Raw genomic sequence first — 21,627 nt, forward strand, 5'->3', positions numbered from 1 at the left:
GAGAAAACTGTTCAAGGTGTTGAAAAGCCAAATGGCACTCACAAAGTGCTCAAAGGACGAAGCTTTAAGAATATTAAATAACCATGACACATTAGCACTAATTAAAATGATATTTTTTTGTGTAGTTTTTGCTAACCCAGCTTCATTGGACTCAAAAGGATTTTTGAAATCCGTAATAAAGGCAATTATGTAATCCTACCATGATTCTCTTGAATCAGGATACTGTCTGCTTTCTCTGCCATGATATTTTCTTAAAACTCTCACTCAATAAAATCGATATTAAGTTGCTTTTTTTTTTTTTTTTTTTAAAGAATACTAAATTGGAGTTCCCGTTATGGCACAGCGGAAACGAATCTGACTAGGAACCATGAGGTCTCTGGTTCGATCCCTGGCCTCACGCAGTGGGTTAAGGATCTGGCGTTGCTGTGGCTGTGGTGCAGGCCGGCAGCTACAGCTCTGATTAGACCCCTAGCCTGGGAATCTCCATATGCTGCGGGTGCAGCCCTAAAAAGACAAAAGCCAAAAAAAAAAAAAAAAAAAAAAAAAAGAGTACTAAATAAAGCTATCCATACACAAGTTCAAAGTATTTATCTCTGAAGAGAGGCATTACCCTTTTGTGTGATTAGGTGTTTTTATTTAATATTCCAATAGGTATTTCTTCCACAGAGAAGTATATGCAAGAATTTATAGAACCCCGAATTTTATCTGCCTTGTAAGAATATGGTGTATGGCTGTAAGTCAGTTGCAGGCAGTCATTTTGGATTCTGTTCTTATTGAAAATGTTTTCCAACATTTATGTGGTAGAAAATTGGCTAATGTAATGTGAAAAGATTTTGACCTTAATCCTGATATGGGTTGATGGTGCTGGTTGTTGTAGTTGTTTTATAAAGGAGTGTAATCTGTGAGTATTGAATTTCAGAAAACTGTATTCCGACCATATCCTGCCACTAAATTAGGTAACGTTTCTTTTTTGCGGTTTTTTGATCACCATCATCAGTCATCTACTTACCCTTAATGATGAAGTGTAAAACTTCAGATAAAGCATTTTTGTGCGTCATATCAGAGGCAAAGGAGATGGGAAACATTTCTTTATCTTTTAAAATTAGATGAGGATTCTTCAGTCCTTTCCAGCTGTAAAATTTCAGTGATAGCAGTTAGACGTATTTAGCATTTCATTAGACTCACCATGTTTCAGATCTCCTTTTCAAAGTGCCTACCAGAAAGTGTTTGACAGGATAGACATTGTATCGTAAAGCACAGGAAGAAGATTTAAAATTTAAGTTCTAGAGAATGTTAACTATAGCAACTTATTTTCTTTGTCATGTTAGCCTTTTAAAATATGAAGAAGGGCAAAATTACGAAGATAACATATCATTGAGGCATCAACCGGCAGAAGAGGAGACATTGAACTATAACACATGTAGAACCAACTCTGTACCCTTGAAGTCAGAGAAAACAGAAGAACTCTATCAAGATTACAATCCAGGCATGTTGACTTATATTTTCTTTTATGGAGTTGGAAAGAAGTTTTCATAGTTTTAAATTAAGAAAACAAGTGAAATATAATGAAACGATGCAAGGTTTGGTCCTTTATTAATTCCATTAGTAACAGCAGTTAGCAAAACTACAAAGCTTGCCCTTTAAAGGGGACATAATCTAAACACTGATAATAATGATGAAAATAAAAGCAGTGATGCCACGGCCACCACCACCAATATATGGCATTTCTATGGCCATTCACAGTTCAGCTCACCCTTTCATGTACGTGATCTCATTTTGTGTAGCCCCCGAAAGGGGGTGGTCAGCATTCTCTGAAGTCCCAGTGCATTATGGCTGTGTTGGGACTTTCTTTGTTGCTCTTGTCTCCTAGGGTCCTGATCACTCCTCCACAAACCTTCTTTTTTTTTTTTTTGTCTGCTTTCCTCCTCTCTATCCCAAGATCCCAATTTCCAACATTGACTTTTTTTTAAATTTTTTTAACTACAACTTTCTTTTTTATCCAGCTTTTTTATATCCTCTCTTTTATAATGGTTACTCTTTGGTCTCCATTTTTTTTTTTTTTTTTTTGCTTTTTAGGGCAGCACCTGAGGCATATGGAAGTTCCCAGGCTGGGGGTCATATCAGAGGTAGAGCTGCCGGCCTATACCACAGCAATAGCAACACCAGATCCAGCCAAGTCAGCAGTCTACACCATAGCTCAATGCCGGATCCTTAGCCCACTGAACGAGGCCATGGATCCAACCCACATCCTCATGGATACTAGTCCGAGTCCTTTCCAGTGAGCCCTGACGGGAACTCCCTGGTCCCCATTCTTGTCTTCACTTCTTCCTGGATCAGCCACTCTGTTACCAGTATCTTCACAACTCCCATTTTCCCATTTCTTTCCTCTGTACCTGGATTGACAAAACTTAAACGCTAATCAATGTAATTATCAATTTTCCCTGCTTCCCAGCTTGGGTTAGTAAGCCTTTTTTGAAGACACTTACACAATCACATTGATTGGTTCTTCTTCCAAAGTCATGGTCCCCAGCATCCCTGGGGCCCTCCGTGCTGCCTTGTGTCATTTTTCTGTCTCCTACACATGACATCTGTTTAACCAGTCACAATGTAACCAAAAGTCTGTCTGTCTTGATTATGCCTCCAACTTTATAAAAAACAAAAATTGAAAATAGAGATACTCAAACGGAAACCTAACTTCCAGCCTGTTCCCCCACCCCCACTCCCCATCTGCAGTAATTGTCTTGGGGAATAACTGTGCCTCCTCTCCTTTAAGGCTCTTCCCACCACCACGGTTTTGGAGCTACTCTTCTGCCATGTCCTCAGGAACTTGGGGTCCATCCACTGTCTTCTCTCTCATCTTCCTTCCCATCGGCCCTTGTCTGTCAGCACATAAACATGCCACAAGCTTAGGGCTTACCCATCTTCATCAAAACAACCCAGAAGCCACTTCAGTCCCGTGTTCCCTTCAATAAGGGAACACCATGTGGTCGGGTTTCTTGAAGGAGTCGCCTAGGCCTCCTGCCTCCCTTCCTTTCTTCTTGTTCACTCCTCAGTTGGGATTCTGCCTCCTTCATTCTACTGATAAGACTCTTTTTAATGTCTTGAACACCTCCACATGGCTAATACTTTAGAAAGAGAATTAGTTTATAAATCAAAAAATCTTTGTTTTATTAAAAAATCAATATTTTATTCCTTTGACCACTTGTTTCCTTTCTTTACCCTTGACTTCTGAGGAGTTCTCTGCTGGCTTTCCACTTTTCTAGTTGCTCTTTTTCAGTCTCGTTCATGGAAAGACTTGACTTCTCTCTCTACTCTTTAAGTGTTGTTATCAAGTGTTTTAGGTGCTGCCACACTTAGGGTTTGCTCTCCTTTCTGGACTACGCCATAGTTTGATTATTTTTAATAACAATGTATTTCCTCATAGATTTCTTATTTAGTGTGCGTACCCCCCAATTTAGGTGATAACCTGAAATTGCTTTCAGCCCCTGGCTGAAGATAAGTATATTTTATTTCCTGAAGGGACCTGAGCTCCAAAACTTCTGGCTTTGATTGGGCAAGAATATTTTTATCTGACAGATTAAAACAGCAGGAGTGCCTGGGCCTTATTAGTATTTGTAGGCCTGACAAAGCTCCTTTCCAGCAAAGTGAAAAGTGTAAGGAGTAAGCTGACCCTTTTCTTACTTTCCTCAGTAAAGAGAGGGCAGAAATAGAAGGCTGGACAGGAATAAAAGATCCAGGCAAAGCTAGAGTTTATTGACCATCTTAAGAATATTTTGGCATTATTCTATGAAGATAAGAGTTATGGAAGGATTTTAAACAAGGAGTTAACAGGATCAGATGTCTGTTTGCACAGATCAGGCTGGTTTCAGATTGAAGGGGAATAAGAACTGATATAGGGAGACCAGTTAGGCACCTTTAGATATTCTGAAGGTAGAATGATAAGATAGGGAAATGGGCTGGTGAGAGAGAGGGAGGTATCAAAGGTGATACCTAGGTTTCTGGTTTGTTTGAAAAAGGTCAGGATTTGTGGCATCTGGGGGAAGGATCGTGAGTTCTCTTGCAGATGTGCTGAATTTGGAGTCCCTTTGGTACATTCCAGTGAACATGTCAAGAAAGCAGTTGAATGTATTGTGTCTGGGACTTAGAGAAGGCAGGGCTGAAATGATATATCTGGGAGTAATAATGCAGGTGGAAATTGAAGCCATAGCCGTGGGTGCGATTGCCTGCGGAGACTGTGTAAAGTGAGAAGCGGCAATTATGAACCAGAGGAAAGAGGGTGGCGGCAACGGATTCGTATGATTGGGCAGAGAGTAGGCTAAACAGGGTGATGCGGAAGAGAATGAGGGTGTGGTGTTCTGGTAGCCAAAGGAAAGGATTGTATCAAAAAGGGAATAGATTCTGGTTCCAGATGGCAACATAGGAGGATTCTGAACCCATCTCTTCCCACAAGCTCACGAATTCTGCAACTACCTATGTAATAATTTCTTCTAGAAAAAAAATCCCCAGACTAGCTGAGTGACTTGTACATTGGGTGAAAAAAACAAAAACAAAAACCCTCATATAGGTGATAGCAAAGGCTAGGACAAAATCTTACCATAGTCCCATCCCCAGCTTAGCAACTCACAGTCAAGAGGGAACTCATACCCGACCTTCTCCTTGAGTGAAGAGTTTGAACCCCACACTTGGCACCCCAACTCTTAAGATCTGCATCTGAGGAGTGAGCCTCCAAAACATCTAGTTTTGAAAGCCGATAGAGCTTAAAGATTACCAAAAGATTGGTTTCAAAATCTTTGAATCTGTTTCTGTTTTGTGAATAAGTTTTTTTATATCATTCTTTTATTAGAGTCCACATATTAGTGATCTCATGTGATACTTGTCTCTGACTTACACATACACACTACTGTCTGTAAAATAGAAAAGTAACAGGGACCTACGTATAGCTCAGGGAAGCCTACTCAGTGCTCAGTCATGACATAACTGCCATGGGAAAGGAATCTGGAAAAGAATGGCAGCATACGTGTGTGTATGTGTATATCTGATTCACTTTCCTGTACACCTGGAACTAACACAACATTGTAAGTCAACTATACTCCAATAAAATTAAAACAAAAAAAAGAAAAAGTTCATGCATGCAGAATCACCCAATCTAGGGCACGATGCAGAGGCACCTAACGAAAAAGTGCCCAGACTTTCTGTGAAAAAGGCTCATTTACACCCCTTAAAGCATCAGCCTTTTTTAAAAATCTTTTTAGGGCCATACCCATGGCATATGGAGGTTCCCAGGCTAGGGGACTAATTGGAGTTGTTGCTGCTGGCCCATACCACAGCAACAGCAAAGCCATATCCAAGCCTTGTCTGCAACCTACACTGCAGTTCACAGCAATGCTGGATTCCCCCACCCACTGAGCAAGGGCAGGAATTGAACCCTCAACCTTATGGTTCCTAGTCGGATTCTATTCTGCTGCGCCATGATGGGAACTCTTTTTTTTTTTTTTTTTGGTCAAGCAACAGCTTGTATACTCATCTGGCATCCCAATTTTTGTGGCTCCCACCCAGGGGACACCTCTAGACAGCCTGTCTCTGGTGGACAGAGGGGCTTATGCTTGTGGTCCCACAGGACTGTAACACATGGAGATTTCTTAACTGGCTGCCACCCGCAGGATCCAGTAGAGAGTACAGACTGAGAGCCCAGTCTGTGAAAGAGGCGTGTTAGCTTATCTTCATAGCTGCAGGCTGAGAGGCAGGCTTCTAATAAAACAGACATCTAGGGGCTGGCTGTAGTCCTCTCCAGAGACCTCAGAAGGCAGCACTATCTTGGTGTTTTCGCTTTGCCGTACTCCACAGCACCAGCTTGGACATGCATCTGGTGCCTCAGTTTTTAGGTCTGGTGTCTTGGTTTATGTGGCCACCACCTTGGCTCTGGGGGCCATTGAGGTTTGCACTCATGGGTTTCATGGGACTCTAATATGGAAAGAAAGTGCTTGGCCAGCATTTACCGTCAGGGCACAGTGCAGAGGGTGCACTGAAATATATGCCCAGTTTTTCTGTGAAAAAGGCCTGTTTAGGTGACTCAGAGCATTGGCATGAAGGGCAGGCTTCTGATGGGCACACATGTAGGAGCCTAATGAGGTGTCACAGGCACAGAGGTCAGCGACCACCATCTTTGCACGGTCCCTCTGCCCCACTTCAGGTTGCTAGAATCTCCTTGAAGGGAACCTGTGCACTAGGCTGGTACCGTGATTTTTGCAGCTGCTGCCTAGGAGACATCCCTTAGTCACCCAGCTCTGGGAGTCAGCGGGGCTTGCACTTGTGTGTTCCACAGGACTGTGGCAAATGGATAAACAGTTGTTAATGGGCTACCCCTCCCCTGGGGTAGAGAGCAGAGATGGCAGACTGAAATGTACCTCTAGTCTTTCAGAATAATCTAATGTTGTAAAGGAGGTGTATTAATTGCTGGTAAAGCTAATATAAAGGTAAAAAACAAAACTAGTAAAAATAACTATACCATAATTTTTTAATGGATACAGGAATAAAAATAGTTGAATTGTGATGTCAAAAATATAAAAGGTGGAGGAGTAGAATGGTAGAGCTTTAGAATGTGTTTGATCTTTAATTGATGTTAACATAGATTGTTATGGATATAAGCTGTTTTATGTAAGCCTTATGCTTTGTGATAGCACAAAGCAAAAACCTAGAGTAGATACACAAATGATAAAGGAATCTGAGCATACCACTACAGGAAATCAAGTTGCAAAGGAAGAGAGCAAGGAGAGAGAGGTACAAAGGAATTACAAAACAGCAAAAAAACAATGATCAAAATGGCAGAGTCCGTACCCATTAATAATTACTTTAAAATAAATGTGCTAAGTTCTCCAATCAAAAAACATAGAGTTACTGAATGGATATAAAAACCAAAACAAACCAAGACTCACCTATATGCTGCCTACAGGTGACTGACTTATAGGCACAAACTGAAATGTAGAGGTGGGAAAAGATATATGCAAATGAAAACCAAAAGAATGTGGATGTAGCTATACTAATTCCAACTTTAAATAAACTTTAAAGCAAAATAGACTTTAAAATAGACAAAAAGAATAATTAGAGACAAAGAAGGGCATTATGTAATGATTAAGGATCAATCTAACCAGAGGACATAACATTTGTAATATGTATGCACACAACATGGGAGCACTAGAAAAAGAACAAATGAAGTCCAAAATTATTAGAAGGAAGGAAAAAACAAAGATTAGAGAAGAAATAAGTGAAATCAAGATGAAAAATAAAATAGAAAAGATCAACCTAACTAAGAACTGGTTCTTTGAAAAGATAGGCAAAACTTGTAAACCTTCATCTAGACTGACCAAGAAAAAAAAGAGAAGACTCAAAGTTAGAAATGAAAGAGCAGACATTATAATTTATTCCACAGGAATACAAAGGATCAAGACTGCTCTTGACAGTTGTATGCCAACTAATTGAACAACCTAGAAGAAATGGATACATTTCTAGAAACATATAACCTACTCAGACTGAATGATGAAGAACTAGAACATCTGAACAGAGGATTTGAGTTATTAATAAAAAGCTTCTGACTGAATAAAAGTCCAGGACCAGATGGCTTCACTGGGAATTCTACCACATATTTAAAGCAATCTGCAGATTTAATGCAATCCCTTATCAAAATTCCAATGACACGTCTCACAGAAGTAGAAAAAAATCAGTCCTTTTATAATGGAGCCACAGTAGACCTGAATAGCCAAAGCTATCTTGAGAATGTGTCTGTCATGAAAACTTACCAATAGAAATGCTCATTCCTTTGCCACAGATTTACTAAAAATTGTCTTTTCAGTTTAGTAGTTTCTCTAAATGTGTAGTATTTTTAGAAGAAAATCAAACAGTTGATCTCATGGGTATTAAAGTTGGAAGCACCGCACTTTCTGATTTCAAACTATAGTACCAAGCTGTGCTAATCAAAACAGTATCTATATTAACACACAAATAGATCAATGGATCAGAAGATAGAATCCAGAAATAAGCCAATTTATGACAAAGGAGCCAAGAAAATACAGTGGGGGAAGGACAGTCTCTTTAATGAATGGCATTGGGAAGACTGGACAGCCCCATAGGAAAGAATGAAACTCGACTCCTGTCTTACACAATACACAGAAACTAACAGAAAATAAAGACAAATACCATGTGATAATCACTTATATCTGGAATCTAGTATATGGCACAGTTGAAACTTTCCACAGAGAAGAAAATCATGGACTTGGAGAATGGACTTGTGGTTGCCAAGGAGGAGAGGGGGGAGAGGGACGGAGTGGAATGGAGTAGGAGTTTGGGGTTAATAGATGCAAACTGTTGCCTTTGGAATGGATTAGCAATGATATCCTGCTGTGTAGCACTGGGAACTATGTCTAGTCACTTATGATGGAGCATGATAGTGTGAGAAAAAATGTATACATGTATGTGTAACTGGGTCACCATGCTGTACAGCAGGAAAAAAAATAATGGGGAAAAATAAAGGAGAATTTTGGTATAAAAAATTGTTGAAACACTCAAACATAACATCTAAAAAAATAAAACTCCTAGAAAGAAACAAGTGGAAATTCCTTGACATTTGTCTTGGTGATGATTTTTTAAAATTCAACACCAAGAACAAAGGCAACAAAAATAAGAGTAAATAAGTGAGACTACATAAAACTAAGTTTATGCACAGCAAAGGAAACTATCAAGAAAGGACACTCTACTGAATGGTAGTAAGTATTTGCAAGTCATATATATATAATAAGAGGTTAATGTCCAAAATATGTAAAGAATTCATACAACTCAATAGCAAAAACCCCAACCAACCAAACCACAAAAAAGAAATAAGCAACCTGATTAAAACATGGGTAGAGGATCTGAATAGACATTTTTTTCAAAGAAGATATTCAAATGGCCAATAGGTATGGGAATATCTCCAGTTATCAGAGAAATGAAAATCAAAACCACAATGAAATATCACCTCACATCTGTCAGAATGGCGGTTACCAAAAAGACAGAAATAACAAGGATGTGGAGAAAAGGGAACCCTTGTATACTCTTCATGGGAATGTAAATTAGTGTAGCCACTATGGAGGATAGTATTGAGGTTCCTCAAAAAAACTAAGAATACCGTATGATCAAAATATATATCGCTTCTTGATATATATTTGAAGGAAATGAAAATTTTAATTTGAAATGATACATGCAGTTCTGTATCCTCTAAAGCATGATTTTCCATGGGAACAACCCAAGTGTCCTTTGGTGGATGAATAAAGAAAATGTGAAACATATGTTGGAATATTACTGAGCCATAAAAAGTAATCTTGTCATTTGCGACAACATGGATGGACTTTAGAGCATTAGACTGAGAGAAATCAGACAGAAAGATAAATACTGTATGCTTTCACTTATGGAAAATAGCCAAGAGAAGAGATTGGTGGTTGTTAGAAGCAGAGGGTAGGGTTGGGTAAAATGGGTGAAGGTATTCAAAAGTTGGAAACTTCCAGACATAAAATAATCAAGGCATGGGGATATATAGACAGGCCCCAACTTAAGGATGATTCAACTTAGGATTTTTTGACTTTTTGATGGTAGAAGATTGATACACATCCAACAGAAACTATACTTTGAGTTTTGAACTTTTCCTGGGCTAGTGGTATATGATAGAAAGGGGATATGATATTCTCTAGTAATGCTGGCAGCAGTGGTGATCTCCAACTCCCAGTCAGCCACACAGTCGTCAGGGTAAACAACTGACACACAACCATTCTGTAGCCACACAAACCTTCTGCTTTTCACTTTCAGTATAGTATTCAATAAATTACATAAGATATGAACCCTTGGTTAAAAAATAGACTTTATGGTAGATGATTTTGCCCATCTGTAGTCTGATGTAAATATTCTGGGCATATTCAAGGCAGGCTAGGCTAAGCTATGAGGTTTGGTAGATTAGGTGTGTTAAGTGCATTTTTTGACTTATGATATTTTCAACTTACTGTGGATTTATCAGGACATAATACCATCATAAGTCAAGGAAAACCTGTCATGTACAGCATAGTAACTGTTGTTAATACTGTATTACATATTTGAAAGTTGCTTAGAGAGTAAAGTTTTCAAGTTCACATATAAAAAAAAAGTTTGAGCTATGTGTGGTGATGGATGTTAACTAGACTTATTGTGATGATAATTTTGCAGTATGTATTATGTTGGACACCTGAAACTAATATAATGTTGTGAAATATATCTCAATAAAAAAAGAAAGACATGGTCTAAAATATCAAATAGCATTGATAAGTCCAGAAAAATGAGGACCAAAAGCGTCCCCTGAATTTACTGGCCTGAAGGATATGTTCACTTGAGTACTGCTGTTGTGGAGTTCTGAAACTACACTGGAGTAAGTTAAGAAGTGGGGAGTAGATGCATAAATAGAATAGTGACTATATGCAGCTCTTTTGAGAATTTTGACTATAAAGGCAATTAAAGAGTTCCCATTGTGGCTCATGGAAATGCACCTGACTAGTATCTATGAGGATGTGGGTTCAATCCCTAGCCTTGCTTCAGGGATCCAGCATTGCTAGGAGCTATGGTGTAAGTTGCAGATGTGGCTCAGGTCTGGTGTTGCTATGCCTGTGGTGTAGGCCGGCAGCTGTAGCTCCAATTCGACCCCTGGCCTGGGAACTTCCATGTGCCACAGGTGTGGCCCTAAAAAAATAATAATAATAAAAAATAAAAAATAAAAAAAAGGCAGTAAGTTTTATTTAATCTAGGAGCTGAAAAAGAAAAAAGGAATGGTAGTGTAGGCATGAGGGGATGGGGTTTAACAAAGGTGGAAAGGATTGGTTTTGGGTGGGAGGAGAAACAGACCCTTTGATAAGTTAGAAAGGCAGGAAGAAAGCATGAGTGCAGGTGTGGGTGGCTTGGCTTATTTAGCAATGGCAAGTTGAAGGAATTCCCGTATGATGCCTTTTATGTTCTCTGGGAAGTGCTGTCAACAGGTCACTTGAAGTAGAGATATTGGAATATAAAGGTTTGAGATTTAAGGAGAATGGAGAACATCTTTAATAACTGTTGAAAAGTCAGAAGATCAAATTAACCAAACATAAGATTTCAGGTTTGTGTTCCAGGTCCCTTTGTGATTAATTAATAGGAATTTTGGGGCCTATTAATCAGTCCATTTATGGATCTCTAATAGCACTGGGCTCTGCAGAAGAAGGCACATGAGGTTAGGTTTATCCAGGGCTGGTGTTTTGCCATATAAGGTGAAATGAAAAGAAAAGGAGAGTTTAGGATATTGGCAAGAGTGTTTTTGAAAGACAGCATGACCTAGCTGGATAAGGAGAAAAATGGGGAAAAAAAAAAAAAAAAAGAGTTGAGGGATTGTTAGAAGGTAAGGGGACAGTGGTCCTGAAGAAGTTAAAAAAAAAAAAAAAAATGGTGACGTTGGGAGTATTAAGCAAGCCGGAAGGATAAAGGCCCATGACGACAAGCATTAGGATGTCATCTTGGGAGTGGTTAGTTGAAGTGGACTAGAGATGAGAGGATGTCTAGAAAAGGGGGAGGGGAGCACGGTGTCAGACACTAATTCATGAACACTAAAGTTTCCCAGAACGACGGCAGATTTAATATGGAGAAAGTCGGCTCTTCCTGGAGTCAGGGTTCCAGATTAATTGAGTGACTGGGCACTTGGTGGATGTCAGTGAAGAGCGGAGGAATATGATGAAACAAAAAGGCATGTGATTCAGAGGTGTAGGATTTGAAAAAAAAGTTAATGATTGGAGGTGGTACATGGGGAGCAAGGAGGAAAACAAGCCACTTTGCAATTGAGGTATATGGGGTTTGGCTCTGCTGTTTTTCCTGCTGGGACAAGGGTTATCACAGAGTGGGAGAGGGATTATGACAGAGTAGGAGAGGTGGTTTCCCTTCAAGGCCACACTGAAGAGCTTGGTATATGGGGCATTGGTCTATAAATAACCACTGCTTGAGGGGGTTGCATGTTAGTTGAGTATTAGGAAATAAACTAGGTTTCAGTCAAGGCAAGGAGGTGGGAGAAACCCTTGGACTAGATGGTAAAGATAAAGGCAGGTTTTCTTAATCATCTTACACAAACTTTCCAGTGAATCCCACATTTTGTCAGTGTGTCCTCCTGAGCAATCCTCCTGTCTTACCTTTTTCTCATCCCAGCCTTGTCTGTCACCCCTCAATTAAGAACGTCTTAACCCATCTTTCAACACTGGGTTCCTTGGAAGGGACAGTTGTGTATTCCCTTCTGATTTTACAAATGGGAAATTTCTCTGTTTCTGTCTGTCTCTCCCGAATTAGAACTATTGGCTAAAATTGAACTTGGGTATTTCATTTGTGTTTATTTTTTTTGTAATTATTTTGTATTATTCCCTGTTTGATTATGGCTCAATGCCTTGCACTACATAATTATTTGCTAGTCAGTGAGTAGAAAAAGTAAAATTTATTTGCTTGAAACCCCCCCCCCCCCGTGTTCAGTAATTTCCCCATTCTTCTTCATGTTGAAAATCCACCAATCAGGTAAGTCATAGAAGGAATGTGAGCAGTAGCCCCTATATTACTTTTCGGCATTTGTATCTAAACATTTTCTGGGCTCATTGACCACTTAGTAACCACTTACTAAGCACTTTAAACATATTAACTAATTTAATCCTTTTAACAACCTCTGAGGTAACAATCTTTAATTCAAAGGTCATTTATTTGAAAATTAAGGCAGACAGGTAATGAGGAAGTAAATCACAGAACTGTGAGTGGTAAAGGCTTTTAATTGAGCTGGGAACCAAGGCAGTTTGACTCGAGTCTCTGCTTTTAAATACCATGACATAATGATCAACTTTATTGCTTGGTGTGTGGAATTATATGGTATTATTTATAGCTCATGCTGGTTATTCAGTTAATAATGGTTTTATTTTCAGATTACCTTCAAGAAAGTAGAACTCAACGAGATGCTCCAGAACCAGTTCCCTGTAAGAAGAAAGAGAATTCCAAGGAAAAGGATCAAACTCATGCTTGTCCAAAAGTTAGGAAGAAAAGGCTTGCGTCATATGATAGAACAGGTATGTGATATCACTGACACAGCTTGTTTAGAAGATGCTACACTTTTAAAATTATTCTGTGGTTTTGTGTGCTTATGTTGGACACTTATTTTAGAAGAAACAATCTTACTGCATTTTACGTGTTTGGTTGCTTAAAGAGTTATTAAAGATTTTTAAAATTCTCTTTTGAAAACTTAAAATATTGATAGATTGAAAAATTGACAGAAACTTTTCAATGACTGTGTTCTTATGAACAGTCTCTGAAGGTTATGACACAGAACTAAAAATAAAGTAGTATGGTTTTGTTTTATTTTTTTAAAACTTGATGGTATCATTTTTAAATAACTTTGTCTTTGTTCAGCTTAGAGTTTAAATATCCAAATGAAGAATCCATTTAAACAGACTTTCTTCACCTAGCACTTTCCAGTTTGTACTTGTTTTATTCCTGAAATTTAAATTTACATAAATATTTTAAGATTTATAGGAAAAAAGAAACTTTTCTCCTTTTAGCTGATATACCATGGTTTAAGGAAGATTTATCATAAAACTATTGAAGCTTAAACTCAGGGGCCCCTCACTTACACAGGCTTCACTTTTTTAAAAAGAAGATCCTCACAATTATAAATGCCTCCGACTGGACAAAACTTGCATGGACGTGGCGAGGGCCATGCCCTTGTCTAATCCCGTCCACCTGAGTGTGGGTGGGACCTGTGACTTCTTCTAACCAATAGAAATGAAAAGGTAATGGGCTCTTGATCCCGAGATTATATTACAGTATGTAACATGCCGTCTTAGTAGCAGACTCATTGCAGAGTCTCTCCCCTCTGCTGGCTTTGAAGAGGTGAGCTGCCGCCACGTCTGTAGCCCTAAGGAGATGAATTCCACCAACAATCTGGAAGCAGATCCTTTCCCAACTGAGCCTGCAAGTGAGACTCACAGCCAACACCTTGAATGGAGCTGTTGAGACCCTAATAGAGGACCTAGTTAAACCATATCCAGAGACTCCTGACTCCCAGAAATGTGGGTTGTTTTAAACCACTAAATTTGTGGTAAATTGCAATGCATTATGAATTCTTAGTATTTTGTCACATTGTTCTTTAGTGTTTTGAACTTGGTATCAGTGTAAGAAAGAGGAACAATTTAGGTTTAATGGCTGCCGGATAAATAAAAACCATATAATGCTTTAATGATGATACTTCTTTCATTTGCTTTCCTCACTTAAATCCAAGAAAATCGAGACTGGTAAAGACTTAAGTGCTTAGGATTTTTAAAAATAGTTTTAAAAAATTTGAAACATAAAAGGTAGAGGAGATTGGCGTTCCTAACGTGGCTCAGTGGTTAACGAATCCAACTAGGAACCATGAGGTTGTGGGCTCGATCTCTGGCCTTGCTCAGTGGGTTGAGGATCTGGCGTTGCCGTGAGCTGTGGTGTATGTAGGTTGCAGATGCGGCTTGGATCCTGCGTTGCTGTGGCTCTGGCGTAGGCCGGTGGCTACATCTCCAATTCGACCCCTAGCCTGGGAACCTCCATGTGCTGTGGGAGCGGCCCAAGAAATGACAAAAAGACAAAAAGAAAAAAAAAAAAATAGAGGAGATCATGGGTATTCATGTACTCACTACCTGGACTTAATAAATGTTAACATTTTATAATTTTTTCAAAGCAAGTTGTAGTAAGCAGAATTATCCTCCACCGTTTTCCCAGCCCCTGTTGTACACATGGTGTATAATCCCCTCCCCTGGAGTGGGGGCAGAACCTGTGAATATGACTGAATATCCTTCCTATGATTATGTCTTTTTATGTGGCATTTTTGAGATGTAATTAAGACCCCTAATCATTTGACCTTGAATTAATCAAAAGGGAGATAATCTAGGGCAAGTTTGGCCTAATGAGATGAGCATGTAAAAGAGACCAGAAACAATAATAAATGCCCTCCTGCTGCCCTTGGAGGCACAAACTGCCATGTTGTGGCGAGGGCCACATGGCAAGGACTAGAAAGTGCACTTCAGTGGCTGAGAACAGTACTTGGCCGATAGTCAGCAGGAAAATGGGACCCTCAGTCACACAGCCACAAGGGAATGAATTCTGCCAACAAAAACCTTTTTATTAAGCTATAATATACATGCAGGAAATTACATGTATCATTCATAGGTATATAGTTCGATGAATTGTCAAGCATCAGCATACCCTATCAACCAGCCCTGGAGCTTGGAGGCAGTTCTTTCACTAGCCAAGCACCCAAATGAAAGCATGTCTGCCAGCATATTAATTTCAGTCCTGTGAGACTCTGAGCAGAAGACCTAACTAAACTTTGTTGGACTCCTGACCCATGGAAATTGTGAGATAATAAATTTGTATTGTCTTGCACCACGTTTATGGTAATGTGTTAACACAGTCATGGATACAGCTAAAGCCACGCCCCACCTTTTCCTTTCCCTGTTCCCTTGTCCCAGTTACAGTTTGAGTGAACGAACAGCTATACTGAAATCAGTGACTATCTTTTCCACTTAGGATTTTTATTTTTTTTCTGCATTTATATTTATCCATTCTGGTGGTGTAAAAATTTATTCCCATATCTTTTGACAATCTTTCCTTCGAAAGGCAGAGTCTTATTCTTCTCCCTTTAGGTAAAAGCTGGACCTAGTGACTCAGCTCTAACAAATAATATAATGGGAGTGATAGTTCTCAATTCTGAAAAATAGAAAATGATGAGAGTGGCGGTATCTGACTCTTAAGAAAAAGTCATAAAAGGCGTAGTGGCTTCTTCTCTTGCTTTCGTTTTCCATACTCTCTGGGTTGTAATTTAACACCCTTAATCAGCTTTATAGAGAGGTCCGTGTAGTGAGGAACTGAAGCCTGCTAATAGCCATGTGAGTGAGCTATTCTGGAAAGTGATCCTTCAGTCCTAATCAAGCCTTCAGATGATCGCGGCCCTGCCAAACATTTTGATTGCAACCTCATGAGAACCATAACCCCTAGCTAAGCACCCTCTGAATTCTTGATCCATAGAAACTGTGTGATTTAAATATTTACTGTTTTAGGGAGTTCCCTGGTGGCTCAGCAGGTTAAAGATCTGGCATTGTCACTGCCGTGGCTTGGGTCAGTATTGTGGTGCAGTTCAAACCCTGGTCCAGGGAACTTCTGCATGCCACAGACATGGGCAAAAATTAAAAAAAAAAAAAATTCATTGTTTTAAACCTATGTTTTAGGGACACTTACTTACATAGCCATAACCAATTAATATATTTCTAAAATATATGGCATTATTTTGTATGTACAGAAACTCACACACAGTATTGACCAAAAGAAGCTGGATATAGAAGAATACATACTGTGTGATTCCATTTATATAAAGCAAAAACTAGGCAAAACTGATCTCTGATCTTAGAAATCCACTCTTATGGGAATAGGAGCGACTGGAAAGTATTTCAAGGCAGATTTCAGAAGTGCTAGTGCTTTTTTTTTTTTTTTTTCTTTTCTTGATTTCAGTGTTTGTTATAGGGTATGCTAATGTTTGAAAATACATCAAACTATATACCTGTGAATGATACATGTACTTTTCTGTATTATACTTTTTTAAAATATATACATACATGTCATTTTGTCATATGCTGTTGTAACCTTGTGTCTTTTTGAGGTTCATTCGTGTTGATGCGTGCCTTTGGAATTTACTCTTTTACTGTAAGATGACTTTTTGTTTAGAGTGTCTTCCTCTTTTTTCATATTAAGATCCACTTTATGAGTCTTCTGTAAAGCGCTCAGTGTTGACCCTAGTCTGCCGTGATCTCTTTCCTTAGAATGAACGTAGCACTTACTGGCAGTGTTATTCATTTGACAATTTTTGTATATTATCTTTCATTATGAGGACGTCATCTCATGATAAAGTAACATCCTCAATTACAATATAAATTCCAAGCAGCAGTTCTATTTTAAACTTTAAAAAAGTTTTTATTTTCATCCTCAGGAAATGGATATGTAATTTTACTCTTAGATGATGTAACTCTGCCTTAACCGCTGTCTCATTGTTACTCCTGCTGAGGGTTCTGTCTTCAAATATTGCTTCTTCAAAGCCGTGAGATTACAAAGCAGGGAAAATAGAACCTTAGCCTCAGTACTTGATTATGAAGTTTCATTATGGTAACTCTAATGGAAGTTACTCTATTGTGTCTATTGTATCTATCTACCTGCCTGCTAGCTATCTTATCTATCTTATCTTCCACATCTACTTTAACTATTCATTCATTGATAGACACTTAAGTTGTTTCTATATATTGGATACTGTAAACAATACGGCTGTGGTCATAGGAGTGCATGTATCTTTTTGAATTAGTGTTTTTATTTTATTTGGATAAATACCAAGAAGTGGAATTGCTGGATCATATGGTAGTTCTACTCATGATTTTTTGAGGACCTTGCATACTGTTTTCCACAATGCCTGCACCAACTTAACATTCCCACACTCACAGTGCTGGAGGGTTCCCTTTTCTCTATGTTCTTGCAAACACTTATTATTATTCCTTGTCTTTTCGGGAGTAGCCATTCTAACATATATAGTATCTTGTGGTTTTGATTTGCATTTCCCTAATAAATAGTACTGTTGAACAACTTTTCAAGTGTCTGTTGTAGAAATGTCTTTGTAGAAATGTGATTTCAGATCCTCTGTCCCTGTTATAATTGGAGTGTTTGCTTTTTTGTTAAGTTGTATAAGTTCTTCGTATGTTTTGAATGTTAACCCCTTATCAGATACATGATTTGCAGGTATCTTCACATTCAGTGTATTGCCTTTGGTTTTGACGATGGTTTCCTTTGCTGTACAGAAGCCTTTTTAATATAGTCCCACTTGTTTATTTTTGCTTTTGTTTCCTTTGCCTTTGGAGTAACAAAAACATTTCTAAGACTGATGTCAGTGAGGTTACTGTCTTTTCTTTTAGGAATTTTATGGTTTCCGTTCTTATATTCAAGTCTTGAATCCATTTTGAGTTCGTTTTTGTATAGGGTAAAAGATACTGGTCTAGTCTGATGCTTTTGCATGGGCTAGTTTTCCTAGAACTATTCGTGAAAGAGACTAGTTTTTTCTCCATCAAATGTACTTAACTTCATCAAGTTAATTGACCATATATATATATGGAAGTCCTAGAATAACAAATTTTAGAATTGTTTGACTTCTCTGAAGTGTGCCATTGAAATTTTGATAGGGATTGTATTGAATCTGTAGATTACTTTGGGTAGTAATCTACAGATTCTACCCAATTACTTTGCATATTTTAACTGTATTACTTCTTTTAATCTATTAACATGAACTGCCTTTCCTTTTATTTGAGTCCTCTTGAGTTTCTTTCATCAGTGTCTTAGAGTTTCCAGTGTAGAGTCTTCTTACCTCCTTGGTTATATATTCCTAGGCATTTTATTCTTTGTGATGCACTTGTAAATGGGATTGTTCCTTAATTTTTGATAGTTTGTTATTAGTGTATAGAAATGCCACATATTTCTGTATATTAATTTTGTATCCTGTGACTTTACTGAATTTGTTTATTAATTTTAATAGCTTTTTGGTGGAATCTATAGGGTTTTCTATTTATAATTTTATGAAATCCGCATCTTTCTTTCCAATTGGGATGCCTTTTAGTTCTTTTTCTTGCCTAAGTGTGGCTAGGACTTCTCAAACTGTGTTGAATAAGAATAGTGAGAGTGGGTATCATTGCCTTGTTTCTATCCTAGAGGAAAAGCTTTTCACTATTGAATATGATATATGTGTGTGTTTACCAAATATGGCCTTTAATCCATTTTGAGTTTATCTTTGTGTATGGTGTTAGAGAGTGTTGTAATTTCATTCTTTTACATGTAGCTGTCCAGTTCTCCCAGCACTACTTATTGAAAGGGTTGTCTTTTCTCCATTGTATATTCTTACCTCCTTTGCCATAGATTAGTTGATGGTAGGTGCATGGGTTTATTTCTGGGCTTTCTATCCTGTCCTGTTGATCTCTATTTCTGGTTTTGTTTTGATATCATACTTGTTTGATGACTGTAGCTTTGTACTATAGTCTGAGGTTAGGGAGCCTTATTCTTCTAGCTCCATTTTTCTTTCCCAGGATTGCTTTGGCTATTCAGAGTCTTTTGTGTTTCCATACAAATTTAAACATTTTTTGTTCTAGTTCTGTGAAAAATGCCAGTGATAATTTGAGGGATTGCATTGAGTCTGTAGATTGCCTTGGGTAGTATAGTCATTTTGACAACACTGATTTTTCCAATCAAGAGCATGGTATACCTTTCCATCTGTTTGTGTCATTTTCGATTTATTTAATCAGTGTCATATTGTTTTCAGAGTACAGGTCATTTGTCTCTTTAGTTTTATGCTTAAGTATTTCATTCTTTTTGATGTGATGGTAAATGGAATTGTTTCCCTAATTTCTCCTTCTGGTCTTTCATTGTTAGTATATAGGAATGCAATAGATTTCTGTGTATTAATTTCATATCTTGCAACTTTACCCAATTCATTAGTGAACTTAAGTTTTTTGGTAGCATCTTTAGGATTTTCTGTGTATAGTAACATGTCATCTGGAAACAGTGATAGTGGACATCCTTGTCTTGTTCCTGATCTTAGTGGAAAATTTTCTTTCTTTTTTTTTTGGGGGGTGCTATACCTGGGGTGTATGGAAGTTCCCAGGCTAGGGGTTGAATGGGAGCTGCAGTTGCTGGTCTACACTCCAGCCACAGCAATGCCAGATCTGAGCTGCATCTGTGACCTACATCAAAGCCCACAGCAACAGCAGACCCTTAACCCATTTAGCAGGGCCACGAATCAGACCTGCATCGTCATAAGTACTAGTCAGGTTCGTTACCACTGAACCACAATGGGGACTCCTTAGCGGGAATTCTTTTACCTTTTCACCATTGAGAATGATGTTAGTTGTTAGTTTTGGTCAGTTTGATTAGCATGTGTCTCAGGGTATTCCTGCTTGGGTTGATTCTATATGGTATTTGTTATACTTCCTAGATTTGAGTGAGTGTTTCCTTTCCCATATTAGGGAAATTTTTGGCTATTATCTCTTGAAATATTTTTTTCGCTTTTCTCTCTCTACTCCTTCTGGCACCCCTATAATACAGATGTTGGTGTATTTAAAGTTGTCTCAGAGTTCTCTTAGCCTGTCCTAATTTCTTTTCATTCTTTTTTCTTTATTCTGTTCAGTGGTTTCCACTAGTCAGTGGTTTCCACTAGTCAGTCTTCTACTTTGCTTATTCATCCTTCTGCTCCCTGTATTCTGCTGTTGGTTCCTTCTAGTGAATTTATTTTGGCTACTGTGTTTTTTATTTTCTCTTTGTTTAATCTTTAAATCTTCTATTTCTTTGTTATATGTTTCTTGTTGTTTACCTATTTTTTTTGCCTCCAGTGTTTTTCCTAGGATTTTAGGTCATCATTACTCTAAGGTTTTTTTTAATGTAAGTTGCCTATCTCCAGTTCACTTAAGTATTTTTCTGGGGTTTCGTCCTATTCCTTCATGTGGCTCATATTTCTCTGCCTCTTCATTTTGTATAGCTTTTTGTGTGGTCTCCTTTTGTAGGCTACAAAGATGTAGCCTCTTTTGCTTCTGGTGTCTGCCCCATTGTGGGTAAAGATGAATCATTGGCTTGTGGCCGACTCCTTGATGGAAAGGCCTGGTGCCTGCCCACTGGTAGGTGGAGCTGAGTCTTGTCCCTCTGTTGAGTGGGGCTTTGTCTCTGGATGTGATTAGAGGTGATTATGTGCCTGGGAGGACTTTAGGCAGCCTGCTTGGTGATGGTGGGGCTCTGTTCCCGCCCTGTTTATAGTCAGCCGTGGTGAATGGGGCCTGATTTTTCTAAAATGTCGGACTCCAGGGGAGCTCAGACCATAATTATTTCTGTGGGTGAGCCTCTACAATATAGTTATTTTCCAGGCTGTGGGTCACCCACCTGGTGGGTATGGGGTTGCTTATTTCATGAAAGCACCCTCCCTACCATCTTGATATGGCTTTTCTTTTTCGTTGGGTGTAGGATATCTTCTTTAGTAGCTTCCAGTCTATTTTATTGATAGTTGTTCAGCCATTAGTTGTAATTTTCGTTTTTTTCTTGAGAGAAGTTGAGCTTGAGTCCTTCCACTCTGCCTCTTGTTTCTTCTCCTATGTATCTATTAACAGCCTTTGTTTTAAAGTCTATTTTGTATCTATTAACAGCCTTTGTTTTAAAGTCTATTTTGTTTGATATGAATGTAACTACGCCAGCTTTCTTTCTTTCATTTCTATTTACATGGAATATATTTTTTCCAAACTTCACTTTAAGCTTGTTTGTATCCTTTCTTCTGAAGTAAATCTCTTGTAGGCAGCATATAGATGGGTTTTGTTTTTTATCCAGTCAAGCCCCTCTATGTCTTTTAATTGGCAAATTTAGTTCATTTACATTTAAAATAACTTTTTTTTTCTTTTTATGGCCACACCTGAAGCATGTGAAAGTTCTCAGATTAGGGGTCAAATTGGAGCTTCAGTTCCCAGCCTATGCCACAGCCACAGCAATGCCTAGATCAGAGCCACATATGTGACC

At 38.4% G+C, this 21,627-nt stretch overlaps 1 protein-coding gene across 1 annotated transcript in view; it reads left to right on the forward strand.

The window, feature by feature from the left end:
• Nucleotides 1–21,627, forward strand: part of DNAH14 (dynein axonemal heavy chain 14) — a 341,496-nt gene that overhangs the window by 28,551 nt on the left and 291,318 nt on the right. The window contains exons 3-4 of the mRNA XM_021064261.1: nucleotides 1,329–1,486; nucleotides 12,957–13,097. Of these exons, the coding sequence (XP_020919920.1) occupies nucleotides 1,329–1,486; nucleotides 12,957–13,097 (299 nt within the window). The remainder of the gene's footprint in view (nucleotides 1–1,328; nucleotides 1,487–12,956; nucleotides 13,098–21,627) is intronic.

Source organism: Sus scrofa, chromosome 10, assembly GCF_000003025.6.
Source record: "Sus scrofa isolate TJ Tabasco breed Duroc chromosome 10, Sscrofa11.1, whole genome shotgun sequence".
Taxonomy (NCBI): Eukaryota; Metazoa; Chordata; class Mammalia; order Artiodactyla; family Suidae; genus Sus; species Sus scrofa.